The 15,554-nt window shown below is 44.2% G+C and overlaps 1 protein-coding gene across 7 annotated transcripts in view; it reads right to left on the minus strand.

The window, feature by feature from the left end:
- prrc2c (proline-rich coiled-coil 2C) overlaps positions 1–15,554 on the minus strand; it is a 29,954-nt gene that overhangs the window by 12,687 nt on the left and 1,713 nt on the right. For 5 of the 7 annotated variants that reach the window (XM_032526479.1, XM_032526482.1, XM_032526477.1 and 2 more), the window contains exons 2-14: positions 7,259–7,428; positions 6,852–7,026; positions 6,606–6,715; positions 6,178–6,303; positions 5,761–6,059; positions 5,569–5,648; positions 5,262–5,407; positions 5,077–5,164; positions 4,392–4,572; positions 3,643–4,288; positions 3,348–3,520; positions 2,619–2,871; positions 18–228 (exon numbers count right to left, since the gene is read on the minus strand). In XM_032526479.1, coding sequence (XP_032382370.1) covers positions 18–228; positions 2,619–2,871; positions 3,348–3,520; positions 3,643–4,288; positions 4,392–4,572; positions 5,077–5,164; positions 5,262–5,407; positions 5,569–5,648; positions 5,761–6,059; positions 6,178–6,303; positions 6,606–6,715; positions 6,852–7,026; positions 7,259–7,373 — 2,603 coding nt within the window. In that variant the 5' untranslated portion in view covers positions 7,374–7,428. The remainder of the gene's footprint in view (positions 1–17; positions 229–2,618; positions 2,872–3,347; positions 3,521–3,642; positions 4,289–4,391; positions 4,573–5,076; positions 5,165–5,261; positions 5,408–5,568; positions 5,649–5,760; positions 6,060–6,177; positions 6,304–6,605; positions 6,716–6,851; positions 7,027–7,258; positions 7,429–15,554) is intronic. The other 2 variants (XM_032526481.1, XM_032526476.1) reach the window with 1 other exon arrangement.

Genomic DNA, 15,554 nt, shown 5'->3' on the forward strand with positions numbered 1-15,554 from the left:
ATTTATTCATTTTTTACCTTGGCTCCTTGTTATCATCTCTTCCTTTTGGAGGAGTTACAGAGGGTAACGTCTCCGACTGTGGGTATGGGTCCGATCCCCATACCATCCGCGAATCTGACGGCAGGCCATGGTCACGAATGGGTCGGGTCAAATGGTCAAAAGAGTCAGAGCTGGAGCTTGAGTTGTCACCAGGCTCTCTGCGCACAATCTGCTTAGGAGTCATTCTCCCTGGAGAGGACAATACAGAACAACTTTAAACAGGTTGTCCAGCACATCTGGCAGCTCGTCAGTACAGGGCATACGGAAAGCATTCACAGCGCTTTATTTTTTTTCACATTTTGTTATGCAACAACCTTGTTCCAAAATTCATTATAAAAAAATTCTTTCTCAAATTCTACACAAAATACCCCATAAAGACAACTTAAAAAAATGAGATTTTTGTAAATTTATTAAAATAAAAAGACAAAGAAAACACTTGTACATGAGTATTCACAGCCTTTGCGATCACGCTCACAATTGAGCTCAGGTGAATTCTGTTTCCACTGATCATCCTTAAAGTTTCTACATCTTAATTGGAGTCCACTTGTGATAAATTCAGTTGATTGGACATGATTTGGAAAGGCACACATCTGTCTATATAAGGTCCCACAGCGCATGTCAGACCACAAAACAAGTATAAGGTCGAAGGAATTGTCTGTAGACCTCCGAGACAGGATTGTCTTGAGTCACAGATCTGGTGAAGGGTACAGAAAATTATCTGCTGCTTTAAAAAGGTCCCAATGAGCACAGTGGCCTCATTCATCTGCTAATGCTAGAGCTGGCCGTCCCTCTAAACTGAGTGATCTGGGGAGAATGATCGATTAGGGAGGTGACCAATAACCCAATGGTCACTCTGACCAAGCTCCATAGTTCCGCTGTGAATAGAAGAGAACCTTCTAGCAGCCCACCTGGAGTTTACCAAAAGGCACCTGGAAGAATCGGACCATGAGAAACAAAATGAGAAACAAAATTCTCTGATCTGATGAAACAAAGATAGACCTCTTTGGCGCGAATGCCAAGAGTTATTTGGAGGACAGCAGGCACCACTCATCACCTGGCCAATACAACCGTACAGTGGAGCATGGTGGTGGCAGCATCATGCTGTGGGAATGTTTTTCAGTGGCAGGAGCTGGGGGATAGGGCTGCACAATTAATCAAATTTTAATCACGATCACGATATTGACTTCCCACGATCAAACTTGCGTGATTGAGCAATTTTTTTAAATGCGTCATTTCATAGAACACTGCTTTTTTTTCTGAAAAGCTAATCTACCGCTCCGTAAACCACTGTCTGATCACGTGCCAGTCAGAGTTGTTCCCTTCACTGCGCAGCTTAGTTTCTAGAAGTAGACAGTCACAGTGGATAGAGTATTGTGCGGAAAATTCAAAAGATAGCAGTCGGTTATAAGTTAGTCTCACAGCAAAAAACACAGAAGAAGTTATTAAATGCAACTAACTTCAGGTCGTAGAGTAATAGGGTGTGAGACAGAGCATTCTGGACCTGGGCGAGAGATGTGATCCGTGGCCAGAATAATATAGTTCACGAAAATGCAGCGCAGTGACAATACACACATTTTGTACACACGGTGTGTAACTTCACTGACCCGCCATTTGACCCGTGCTGGACCCATTCATAACGAGTCAGCCGTCACTCTGTGATTAGCGTCCATGGCACTCCCTCTCTCTCTAGCTCTTTTAATCAGTTATTGTTGAAAACAAGTGAAGGAGCTTTCTCAGAGATACATACATAAAAAAAATAAATAAAAAAAAATCCCGCGCTATTTATTTCAGATAGCAAACTTTCATTTACATGTGTTGCAGCTGTAAGTTTATACAACATAAAACTTCAACATAAGAAGAATGCAGCATAACATGGATGTGAAAGCAGTTATAAACAGCCATAAAAAAAATAGTTTCGGTTAAAATCAACAAATAATCGTGATAATTAAACGTGGTCACAATATTGATCAAAAATAATATTAATTATCATTTTGGCCATAATCGATCAGCCCTACTGGGAGACTAGTCAGGATTGAGGGAAAGATTAATGAAACCTGAAACCTGATCCAGAGCCCTCTTAACCTCACACTGGGGCGACGGTTCATCTTTCAACAGGACAACCACCCTAAGCACACAACCAAGATATCAAAGCAATGGCTTCAGGACAACTCTGTAAATGTCCTAGAGTGGAGGGATCTGATAATGGCTGTGCACCAACGCTCCCCATCCAACCTGATGGAGCTCGTAAAGGTTCTGTGAAGAGGAATGGGCTAAACCGGCCAAAGATAGGTGTGCCAAGCTTGTGGCTTCATATTCCAAAAGACTGTAATTGATGCCAAAGGTGTCACAATAAAAGTATTGAGCAAAAGCTGTGAATACTATATAGTGTATTTTTGTTCTTCATTTCTCATAAAGTTGCACACATTAAAAAAAAAAAGAAAAAAAAGAGAAAAAAAAGTCCTTATGGAGTATTGTGTGTAAAATTTGGAAAAGTGAAGAGCTGGGAATACTTTCCGTATGCACTCTACATTAAAAACAACAATATTCATTCTTCATTTATATTCTACAAATCTCCCTACCAGGGTGAATGTTAGTTGGCATGTCCATAGGAGGACGTCCTGACATCATTCGGGGGTCCATATAGGACTGCATCATGAGGTGCCAGCGGGGGTCAAACCCCATGGAGGCCAAGTGCTGGGGGTGGGGGCCAATGGGTTGATACATGGAGCGGTGTTGCTGCTGTTGGGGAGCTGGAACGCCACCACTACCTGATGGGGACACGGAGCCCCCACTCTGGTGTTGTTGTTGCCATTGTTGCTGCTTCATCTGCTCCTACAAGACCAACAGGGAATAGTAACAAATCAAAATAAAGATCAATAAAGCTAATTTGTTTTTAAATGGTATACACTACATCATAGGTGGCTGTATATGTAGTACTGATGGCTTGATGTACTACATGAACATTATGCTTGCTCTGAATAAATTGCCACCTATGATCACTATTTGCTTAAAACCAAGCAAATATGTGACAGCACCTTTGCCCACAGTAATAGACTACTGCTATTTACGTACAGTACCAGTCAAAAGTTTAGACACACTTTCTCACTTAAGTGAATGGGAAAGTGTGTCCAACCTTTTAATTGGTACTGTACATAGTATGACTAGTCAACACGTCTACTGTGGAAATGTCTAATTAAAAGGAAATGTTTATCTTCTTATGTTAACTTAAAAAAATATTCATTACAAGTCCCCTATGTTTTAGCAACATCCCATTATTAACTAAAGAAGACAGATGTGGACATCCTTACCTGCTGTCTAAGGAAACGAGGAGGCAAAGATTTTTGAAACTGTTTGGAATAGCCTGAAGTGAGAGAGGGACGCATAGCAGCTGCTGCCTCTCCTTCCAGCTGTGGTGGTGCAACAGGGACTTCCTCACCACTGGGGCTGTCCATGTGAGGCAGAGACAGGTGGGGCTCATCCACTATAAGAAAAAACAAAACCCAATAGTATTGGCATCTATGACTGAAAGAATAGCCGCCAGTAGCAATTGTACAATGACTATTGACATGCAACTTTGAAGAAAATGGCTCAGAGCTAGCTCACCTCTATTGTCCTCTATGTTGAAATAGTCTCGAATAGGCACAGTTGTCCTGTCGACCTGGTTCTCCTCCAACAGGTTGCTGACCTCAACCACGGTAATCTCTCCCTCGCTCTGAGACTCTGGAGCCGTGGCCACAGGTCTCTGGACGGGGGGTGGGCTGGGCTGACAAGGCAAGTGAGCCTCCTCCTCTACACTTGGTTCTACGCTCTCTGGTTCTCGCTCAATCCTCTCCCTGTCTAGCTCCACCCTCTCAGGCAGAGAAGCTTGCATGATTGGAGCTTGTGATTGTGAAACTGGGATTGAAGGTACAAGACTGGACACAGGAGCGGGAGCTGATGAGGACTCTTCCTCTTGAGCAGCTCCTGCTTCATCAGTGGTCTGAGCAAGGGCAGATTTGCCCTCAGTTGTCTGCCGGTGTTTTTCATTGAGACGTTTTAATTTTTCAGCACAAGCAGCAAGCCGCTGTTCTTCCATCCGCCGTTCCTCTTCTTCTCTCCGCCGTCTCGCTCGTTCTACAGCTTCAGAAATTTCTGGAGCCTTCTTGCGCTTCTGCCGCCAGGCCTCGGGGTCTTCATCGGCACCAGGTGCCGGTGCCGCCTGTGGTTTGGTTACACGTGGAGCTCCGCTAGTAACAGAGCGACTGCCACCCTGGAGAATAGAGAAATTAGTTAGATATAGACTTATTCCCTTGCTGTTAAAATAAACAGTACACAGTTGCTGGTAGGCTTGTGTAATGCATTTTCAGCTTTACCTGGTAGTCCTGTGGAGCTGCTGACTTATTGAACTGCCCCATACTGCCAGGTGAGGGCGCTCTGGGATCACCATCGGCCCATGAGGTTTTATTGCCCCCACGGTCCTCAGTACCCTCCTTCCAGCCGTCCTGACCGTCTTGTGGCCGAGATCTTATACGCTCCACTTTACCCATCCACTCCCTGGAAATAACCCCCATATATTTAAGGAAAACTAAAAACTTCACAGGTTATTACAACTGATAATTTCCCTAGTTAACTAGCACTCCTAAGCTACTTCAACCTCAGGCTACACATAAAACCTCACTATAAATGCCCTCACTGCACACAAATTACCACTGATAACTTCAATCAATTCTGAATTGTTCTACTCTATCAAATAGTTGGTACCTTCCACATCCAGCTTTTATACCAAGGCTGCCATGCAATAACCATTTGTGTGTTACGGTGTATTGAATCTGCAAATTTGGATTTCCATTGTATTTTGTCCTGTTCTTGAGTCCGTTTCACAATACATACCTAAACATGTCAAATTCATTTAGCATTTGAACTATACCATTGCCTGTTTTTCAATTTATTTGTCTATTTACTACAAGTCACATATTCCGGTCAGCCAAGTGTTGTGAAGCGCATAAGCTTAAAAGTGAATGCAAGGCAATGTAAGTGTTGAAAAAAGAAGTTACTCACCAGTTTTCTCTTTTCTCTTTAGCAGCTTGGTTCTCCTCATCGTCGCTGAAGTTTAGTTTCTCAGTGTAGTCCACCTCCATCTGAGCTCCTGGAGTGTAGAAGGGACAGGATTGATAGATACTAGTGCAATGACCCCCCCCAATCAGTTAGTTAAAATGATGATGTTCATAGGTATGGCTACTAACCTGCCCAGCCCTCATCAGCATCAGTGTCTAAATTGTCCAGCTCTTTGAGTTCTGTTGCGCTGATGATAGAGGGTCTGTCTGGGTCCTGGTGCCAGGACTGAGGGGGATGCTGCTGGGGTCGTACTGAACGAGGAGCCCTGACAACCCAACAGAGAAAAATGGAGTGGAAACTTTATTATGGCACGTCGTCTAGTACATGAATAATTGCCTCTATTTAACTCAAGGTACAACAAGGTACTGAGGTATGAGGGTCTTATTTTTCTTCAACCCAAGTCTGTAGGGTTTAGCTACCAAGATGTGAACTCACTTTGCTCCATCTTGTGGTACAGGGTATCTGAAGTTTCCTTGTCCTGGGCCCAAAGTCATTTGAGGATAGGCGTGGAACATCTAAAAAAGACAAAGAGCAATTATCATGAAGGCTCAAGAAGAGATAAACACTAGATACTGTAGCTTCTGATGTGCCAATGAGGATGGTTCAGAATAACAAACTGGGACTTACGTAGGGTGGCATCATGCTCCTGAAAGCAGGGTCAAAGTGAGTTGGCACCCCAGCAGGAGGCTGCTGCCCCCCGTTAAGTTTAGCCTGAGGGAGGGCAGAGGGAGGCAATCTCTCCTTACCATCCCTCTTCTCCCTCTGAACGTCAGTGGTTACGTTTCGCCCAGACTCATCAGCTTCCTCTGGTGGTGTAGAGGTACCAAGGCCCGTACTACCCTCCTCCGGGGACCTGTTGTCCATCTCAGAGGGACTGGGTGCAGTTATCAAATTCCTGCCTCCACCCTCTCGCCAACTGCCAACATCTAACAGACAGAACGAGGAGAGACATTTATTGTGTGCCCGCTGATTTCGAACACCAGGCAAACCAAAACCAATCAGTCAACACTGAACAACGTTTATGTGCTTGAGTGGGGCCCATACTTTGAGGTCGGAGGCTGGGGCCTGGTCCATAAGGCTCCTCTTCTTGACCGTCCCCTTTCTCAACCTCACCAGCCGCCTGCAAGCTGGGAAACTCCTGGTGAAAATGGCTGCTCACACGAGGAGCTCCTGTACAAAACAAACACATTATTAAAAGGCACAGAAATTCCAAAATTAAATGTAAAACAGTGAATTACAGAGAAACAAACAGTCTTAGATGGTGTACAGCACCCATCTCACCGCACATTTGGTAGAGATCAGATGGTCTGCATTCCATGAAGACTGTAACGTTTAAGTGCTGTAAACCAATTGAGGATTGTGCCTTTGATTGTTTGAACACAAGTAGGAAAAAGTGTGTTCACAGCCTCCATCAATGCCAGGAAGGACCATAGGTAATCTGTATTTAATGAGTTGGTGTAATGCAAATTTACCGTCTGGCTGTGTTGACTTGCTGTTGGCCCAGGAGCGGCTGCCCCCAGTAGAAGGCTCTTGTGGTTGGAGCACTGCTGGTTTGATCTGGGGTGGGGGTGTCTCCTGTTGCCTGAGGCACATAAAACAGAACCGTTTCCAACAACACTTATGATTTGAGATGTGGATGATGGCCTCCTCTAACTCAGACGCTTCCAGGTATTCTGTAAATGTTCACACACATTACGTGCACAAGCTATTAAATTTACCTCTCCTCCGCTCCCTCAGGTCGAGATGCCCAGCCACTACCGTCTTTGGGGACAATGTTGACGTTGGGGTCGTTTCCCTTGTTCTCTGCCTTCAGGCTGGGCAAGTTGGCCGGAGGGGGCATGCGCCGGCTGGCAGCAACTTTGCCCAAACTTTGGAGCCCATGTCTAGCAGCCACTGGGATAAAGAAACATTTAACACGTAGGAAAACAGCAACATTTGAGGGTTTTTTTAGGTCAGGGAATGCACTTGGTCACCCTTACCAAGGTTATATTAGATTGTGCCTATCGACTGAACTGAGCAAAGATTTTAAAAAAAGCTACTTACATCTACTGCAAATACAGTCCACTCATTCGTTGTTTCATGCAATAGTGTGCAAGACTAACAGGGAACAATAGTAGGGGCTTACCTGCAGTTTTCTGGGTTTCCAGAGATTTGCCCTTGTAGGTGTTGAAGAGGCTAAGGGTTGCATACTTTGTTTTGCCATCCTTTGCCTTGGTGCTCTGCCCTGACTTCTCGGACATGTCGCTGGAAACTCATTGAGTCTGGTCCTTTGGCCTCGCCCCCAGAACCAGCCTCCTATAGACCAAGGGTGAGAGAAAAACGAGAACACCAAAAAGGTGAGGTTTTTGGCTCTGGACACAAGACCATAACAGATACGGTTTCGGAACCTTTGATGTTCACCAACAACTGAGACTAATGCTGATTTCTGTGTTTCTACTATATACATGAAGTCACAATTACACAACTCTGAAGAGCTGTCTGCTCCACTGACCTTATGCAACCTTATAACAGTCGTGTGCTCTCTCTCCTTTTTGAGGGTGAGCAACTAGAACAGTAATAGGACGTCATGACAAAAACCAAACAGCAAGAACAGCTTTTTCTTCTCTGGCATAGTGGCAAGTGGGGAAAAACGTCTTGATGGTCAATTTCACATGTAAAGCCACACTTACCTGTGTCACATGAAATATGACTCCTACAGTAGCTTATAGCGTTATGAGCTAAAAGGAAGGCTTGTATAATGTGCCACGGTAGTGGTCATAGTCATTGCAAAAAGTGTTATGTATCTGGAATTGTTCATTAGCTAAGTGAGATATTTGTCAAGCTGAATGGAATCTTAACTAGGCCTGCACGATATTGGAAAAAACTGACATTGCAAATGTGTTTTTTAAAAGATGACAAATATTTGGAAATAAATCATTCTCAACTACTGCGGTGATTTTGTAGGAGTGCATCTACATAGAAGATAAAAATGAAAAATCTCTTTTCTAATGGGAACTTTCTTTTCTTAATATTTTACAAACACCAAAGCAAGTAAGCACTGTGACTAACGTTACTCTTCTGAAGTGATTTTGGAGGGGAATATTAGGTAGAAATACGCTGGTTGACTAGCATGCCACCTTTGTATTAATATAATACTATCAATCCAGGCTAAAGTGTATGACAATGATGCATTACGCTTCCTCTAAATTTCAGGTTGCGGTCGACTACCAGGGCCAGCGTTAGTTAGTTTGATAAATTGATCAGACCTACCTGACAGACACAGACACACACACACACACCCGGACGGACACGGACACGGACACACCCGGACGGACACGGACACGGACACACCCGGACGGACACGGACACACCCGGACGGACACGGACACACACCCGGACGGACACGGACACACACCCGGACGGACACGGACACACACCCGGACACACCCACACCCACACCCACACCCACAATCAGTGTGACGTTAGATCAGACAGACTTCTGTGGTAGATTAGTGTTACGTTTCCAGAGTTTGAGTTTTATTTAAATCGAAAGTCCCAAAATGGAAAAGCAAGCACTGGGAAAGGTTTTGCCTCAATCCCAAATGACTGGCTTCTCTCCTGATTTACTAACCTCTTCAGACCTGTGGCATTTCCACTAGAAACCCCAAAAAGCCGCCACACAAAACGATTTAAAAGTGGCAGGTAGGGTTGGGTATCGTTCACATGTTTAGCAGTAGCAATATCTGAAATTCGGTATTTACATTTTATTTTGAACATCTGCTGAAATGTGCTGTAGAAATAAAGTCGCCACCAGGGCAGGGAGAAGGCCGGTGTGCCTGTCTGTCTCAGAGGAAGTGCTTTGCCTGGCCACTGTATTATATTGCAGCAAGCGTCTGTGTGAGGTATTAAAGCGCAGCCACACTTTGTCAAGATTTCTGTGACTCGCTGTGACTTGAACAAGCTGCAGAGGCGACGTAGTCGGCTCCGTCTGCACTGCACCTCTGTGTCAGAGCTGAGCCCCGCTCTCTGTGAAACATGCAGAGAGGACAGAGAAGCTGGCGCACCGAAATCTGCCACCGATTAATTTCAGCCGGCCTTGATAGTACATATGTAATTCTGCACTTTTGATATCACAATGCAACTTTTTTAACTCAACGAGAAATATTGTCATGTTCAATTATTGCGGAACAGGATCTTGTTACACCTCTACCCAAACACAATGTTTGGGTTTCATACTGTCAGCTGATGAGGTTTTCCCAGACAGAAAAATACAGACTGGCTCCTCTGAAGGTTGTCACATTTTCTTATTGACTCGTTTTTGGTTGATGACTGACAGTTGAGCCCCTTGTCTTGTTCATCTCAGAGCGTTACTCAGCCACCCGGACCTGACCTGTCCCGCAAACCGTCAGCTTCATGCATTTTCAGACTATGGACTGAGACAGCTACAAGGGCAAAGCCTGCATGAAGCTGTGTGTGTTGCGTTTGAATGAGACAGAGAGAGAGAGGAGGAGGAATTTGCATGAAATGTTTCTTACTTTGAACACTGCTATGCTGGGTCGACCCGTGCATTTCTAACACTACGGTTCCTCTGTGAAAAAGATTGGACGTCAAACATTTGTTGCACATCACATTTTTCCCGGTGGTCAGAAGGTGACAGGATGAAAGAAATGTCACCTCAAAGTGATTCAGGTGCAAATGATATCAGAAGGTAAGCCCAGACTAGACCAAATGGCACAAAAAGTTCAACCAAGGACATGACTAATTAGAGGCAAAGATGTATTGGGGCAGTGAACAGGACCTTTATTGTAGGGCTACACAATTAATCGAATTTTAATCGCGATCACGATTTGGACTTCCCACGATCAAATTCGCGTGATCGAGTGATTATTTTTTATAAAGCGGCATTTCATAGAACGCTCCGGGTTTTTTGCAAAGCCAATCTAACGCTACTACTGTCTGCTCATGAGCCAGTCAGAGTAGTTCACTGCACCCCGTGCAGCCAAGTTTCTAGATGTAGACAGTCCCAGAGGACAGAGTAGCGTGAGAAAAACTCAACAGATAGATCAGATCGGTTATACGTCAGTCTCAAGGTTTACCAGTTTACCAGTAAACGCAACACTTTTTCCCATCCGTTGTTTTTCAGACAACAGCAGTGACCAGTGCTAGTCGGTGCTAGAAGCGTCTGTTAGCTGTTAGCTCCTCTAGGACGCACCGGTGCTAATGTCCTCGCATCCACTACAATGCTGTTTATATTGATATGGTTTAATTTTGCGTTACGTGACCCATTTCGTCTGTAAAGCCGTGCCTGTGTTGGATCTTTCTACGCTCTCTCGTCCTACTCTCCGCGCCCCGCCACACAGCGGCCGCCGGTCCACACTTCTGATATTTGTCCACAGTTTTAATTTTGTATTAACACAGCTGTATATTGTTAAGTATGAGGGGGCAAACCTGTATTTGTACCAGTGTTTCTGTGGGTAACTCTGCTATCGCGGCCACTACGGCGAAGAACACAGAAGAAGTTTTTGAATGCAACTAACCTCAGTTGGTAGAGTAACAGCGTGTGAGACGGAGCTGCAATACCGAGACCGGGACCTGGACCAGGGCCAGAGACGTGACCCATGGCCAGAATATCATAGTTAAAAAAATGCAGTGCAGTGAAGATACAGATGTTTCATACACACTACGTGTGTATCCAACGTTCGACCCATGCTGGACCCGTTCATAATGATCAGCCGTCTCTCTGTGAGTAGCGTCCATCACACTCCCTCTCGCAGTTATAAATAGCCTATGTGACAATACAATTAGTTTTGGTTAAAATCAACAAATAATCGTGAGAATAATCGCGATCAAAATTTTGATCTAAATAATCGTGATTATCATTTTGGCCATAATCGTGCAGCCCTACTTTATTGGACACTGGACAGTAGAGAGATGACAGGAAATTAGGGGAGACAGAGAGATGGGAAATGACGTGGAACAAAGATCCCCACCACACTTGAACTAGGATTGCCCTTCATGGTTGACACATTAAAAACTAGACAACCAGGCAGAGAGGTTTTTGTTTTTTTTGCAGGATGGTAATGAATATTAATTAGGAAACTCGTCCCTGAATGTGTAGTACTTGTCACGTGCTCTGGTTGGGTTGGCTAGGTTTAGTCAAGAGAATGGTTGTGTTTAGGCAAGATGTAAATGTAAATGTGCTGTATTTATATAGCGCTTTTCCAGTCTTAACAACTGCTCAAAGCGCTTTTACATCTACAGGAACCATTCACCATTCACACACATTCATACACTGTGGCCGGGGCTGCCGTACAAGGTGCCACCTGCTCATCAGATATACACTCACACACGTTCACACTCTGATGCGCAGCACCGGAGGCAACTCGGGGTTCAGTGTCTTGCCCAAGGACACTTCGACAATGACTGCAGGGGCAGGGATCAAACCACCAACCTTCCGATTGGCAGGCAATCGCTCTACCACTGAGCCACAGCCGCCAGAGGTGTGGGATTGGTTATGCCAAGAATGTCAGGGCAAACCAATCGGGATTAAGTCCAAAGCCTGGACCCATATTTGCTCTATAGTTGTAATTTTAATTTACAGACTGAAAAACTGCAGCAGAATTGTGCTGTTTAACGGTTTGGACTTTCAGTGAATAAGAGAAAACCTGCACTTAACCTTTTTACAGGCGTTTTGTATTATAATAGGATTGTCTAACATTATATTGATTATCGCAGAATTGCTGTGACGTGATATCGGTATCGTGAACCCTGTACCGTCAGATATCCTGCGATTCCCACCACTATTGACAAGACTGCAATTTGAATATGATGCCGCTATAAGACAGCAGCAAGACACAATGACTGGTGCGGGTGCACCAAGTGCTACTCAGGGAGGTAGCAAGTAACACAAGGCAGAAAATGAATTAGAGTGAGCAGTAACATGTACAGCCCTGTTCTACGTGTGGTACATGGACTGTTTTCCTTATCCCACTCCCAAAATTTCTGACCATTACTGCTCACACCGTGTGTGCTACACTCCCGCAATGTGTAAGTCCACTCCCGCAAAACTGAGAATTTATGCCCACACAATAATAGAGATGAATTGATTTTGTGTCTTCTCCTGTTCCGCATGAGAAAACCATTTTATAGGCCATTAATAAGTTTGATCAAAAACTTTGCACCATCACACGGCGCATAAAAATAGACTGCTTTGCATAAAATAAAATATGATAAACCACACGGAATACTCTGCGTTGGAACAAAATAAGTTCAATTAAATTTCATTTAAAGCATTGTGCATGCCTGCTCCTGGAGATGTTTTGTGTGTCTTGTATTGTGTGTGCGCGTGTTAGCTATAAGCACACTGTTGATGTGATCTTGCTGCGTTTTATAGACCCAATGAAGGATAACTGTGGCTCTCAGCTGATTTCCTTCAAACGTTAAAGAATAGGGGAAAAAAAACATTCCACATCATTGGACCCATCCTGTCGCTTTGCAACATCTTTTTAGAGTTTTTTAGCCGCCCGTAGACAAGTTCAAATCGCCCGCCCCAGAGATTTGCGTGTGGTCACAGGACCCAATCCTAATGCAGCCCTCTAGCACCATGGACAGAGAGACAGCATGTTTGGGATTGCAGTTTCTTCCTTAAGTCAACGGGAGGTCATTTTTTATTAACGGAGCAGTGTGTGTGTGTGTGTGTGGGGGGGGGGGGGGGGGGGGAGATGACAGCTCTGATGTGCTCAGGCTCCATCCCCCCTTGGCCATGGGACCCATCCACTTAAAAGGAAAAGTCCTACAACTACCTAGTTACTTTTATGTAAAATACTGCAAAATGCAACGATACCCATACTCGTCTTTTAGGCCAACACACCACACGTTCTGACAAAGGTAGTCTCCCCCAACCTACAATAAGTGCTAGCACACACTTTCGCACTTCACAGAACCAGAGCAGACTGATCACACATCAGACACAATTTATTAGAAACTGACAAGTGAATTGTAAAGTAATTTGTCACTTTTTCTGATTTGTCACTTTTTCCATGCTTTTGGTGCCGTTTTAATAATAGGTTTTATACTTAGAAATAAGGGAACAAAAAGGAAGAAGAAACACTGGTGAGAGGGCCACCAAGCCAATTGACAACAGAAGAAATTCCCCTAATTATGCAACCCATTCGGTGCCAATCAGGGTAGGAAATTAACTTTTTTGCCACGGTGGCTGGTGGATGCCCAATTTCACCAGCCACTTGTTTTTTTTTTTACCAGCTACTTCTTCCGGAATTCAAATTCATAAAAGAAAGTGCACTAGCATGTTTTGAATTGCTTCAGTACATTATTTTGTATTATTAATAAAATTGTACTAATACAAGGAGATAAATAGTGATGTTAACACTGCTCCTGGGGTCCCATCTTTGCCAGCTGTGTGGCAGTGCACTTGCAACTTGGATGACTCGAGGTCTTTTATTGCCTCTAATTTAAGGTTAGGTGTTTCTCTAACAAACAAATGTTTGCATTTTCTGAAGACTAGTAGGTTCAACTGTAAGTACAGTGAATGGACTGGTCGTCTGGAAGGTAGGCTGTAGGGTTGTGCCGATTGTCCATTGTGATGGTTAGAGCCACCATCGTGATGTCACAACCCCCACCCGGTCAGACGCACGCTAATCCTAGTGGACGGAAAATTGACAATTGCGTTGATCTTAAACTAACAAAGACCCTTGCGTTGGGCTTTGCGCTGCCCCTTACGTGCAACCTATTTGTAGTGATACAGTCTCTCTATCTCCCTGTCAGTATAGTAGCTCGCTCTACCTGGACTAGTAACGCATCGGCATGCTCTGAACCTCGGCTTGGACACAGTGGTCTCGAGCGAGAGAGAAAACGTGAAACGCTGTCACACTTTCCTGTATCCCCTCATTGGACTAACTTTGTGGATACTACTGTGTGCGTGCATCAATAAGTAAGTCTGATGACGATGTTACGTAGGATTTATGAATGTACGTTAGCAACAGGAGGCTAATTCACGAAGGTGCTATTATGTATTATGTGTATTATGTGTGAGCTAATATTGCGCATCTGTTCATGTGCGCTACAGGAGTTATGTTTCTGTTTATTGAATGTGTTATTCAGTGCAATATATACATATATATAAAACCCAGAATGTAGTTTAATCTCAGTACTGATGGTATTAGGTTATTACTGTCGTTCTGTAAACCGTTCCCCTGTACCGTTGTCATGCAGATCACAGAGATCTGATTGGGTCTGGACTTTATGGCACCGTAGTTAAGTGAAAGTAGGTCAAGTTGTAATGTACTGCCCTACCAGTCTACTTACAGAGGACATTTGAATGTATGTCTGATCAACTGCCAATTTAGGGGACATCCCCCAACCATTCCCTTGTTTTTCTTTGCCACCTGTTCAGGCGTACCTTCTTTTTCTTTACTTGCCACTGCTGACTCTGCGGCTGGCCTCTTAACACCGGGGGTATGTTGCCCCATTTTTTAAACCGATGTCATGGACTAGTGCTGAAAACCACTCCACCCGCCACCGTGGCTGGTATACAAGGCAAAGTCAACCGCCACTTTGAAAATGTACCTGCCATTGGCTGGCGGGTGCCAATTTCCCACCCTGGTGCCAATGAGACCTCAGGAGAACCCTAGGGCCCAAAGTCACCTGGAGGTTAGCCCTCAACACAGAAAAGGGTCAAGTCAGAGTACAATCCCGGGCTCCATCTTTTAAACTATCAACATATGTGCACTGGGATCAAGAGGGAAGCCCTTGGACTCTCCATCGGAAGTATTTTCAGATAATTGTATCAAAAGGGGCTGCATTACAAAGACCCAAAAACAGGCCCCAAAGCACAGGCTCAGCTCAGCCCGACCTCCAGCATGACCCTGCACCCCTGTAACTACTTCTGCACCACAGTCCATCCATCAAAACACATTTAGGTGTTCTGCTAGGCAAGAACCAGTTTATTTGGGTGGGCATACGTTTTACACTGTAAGATCTATTTCCAGGTTTAACCCGCGGGTGTGCTCAGATGACTTACCTGTACAGTGCTTATTCACCCTAATCTTTTAGTTTACATTGGGCCAAGGGACTGACTTGTCTAAGGCAACAGTGAAGCAACAGAATAAGAAGTCATGTAGATGGCCTAAAGGATGCCGAAACAGCAGGCTTGTATTTTATTGTCCCTAATGGTTTGTGTTGTAATGCGGTCTCCAGTGAAGAACTCTGTTTCAAAATCTCTTCAGTGACTTGGCTGAGTTAATCATCTTTAGGAATACTAGCCAAATTTACAAGAATAGCTAAAGTTACAACAATAAGACTAAAAAGGTTGTAATTTTAAATATGTATGCATCTATATCATTATTATTAATTGAGATAATGGACTACAGGTCCCGGCCCATGAATAGAAATGTATTGTTGTGTCTATGAACTGACTGGCAACC

The sequence above is a fragment of the Etheostoma spectabile genome, chromosome 9, assembly GCF_008692095.1.
Source record: "Etheostoma spectabile isolate EspeVRDwgs_2016 chromosome 9, UIUC_Espe_1.0, whole genome shotgun sequence".
Taxonomy (NCBI): domain Eukaryota; kingdom Metazoa; phylum Chordata; class Actinopteri; order Perciformes; family Percidae; genus Etheostoma; species Etheostoma spectabile.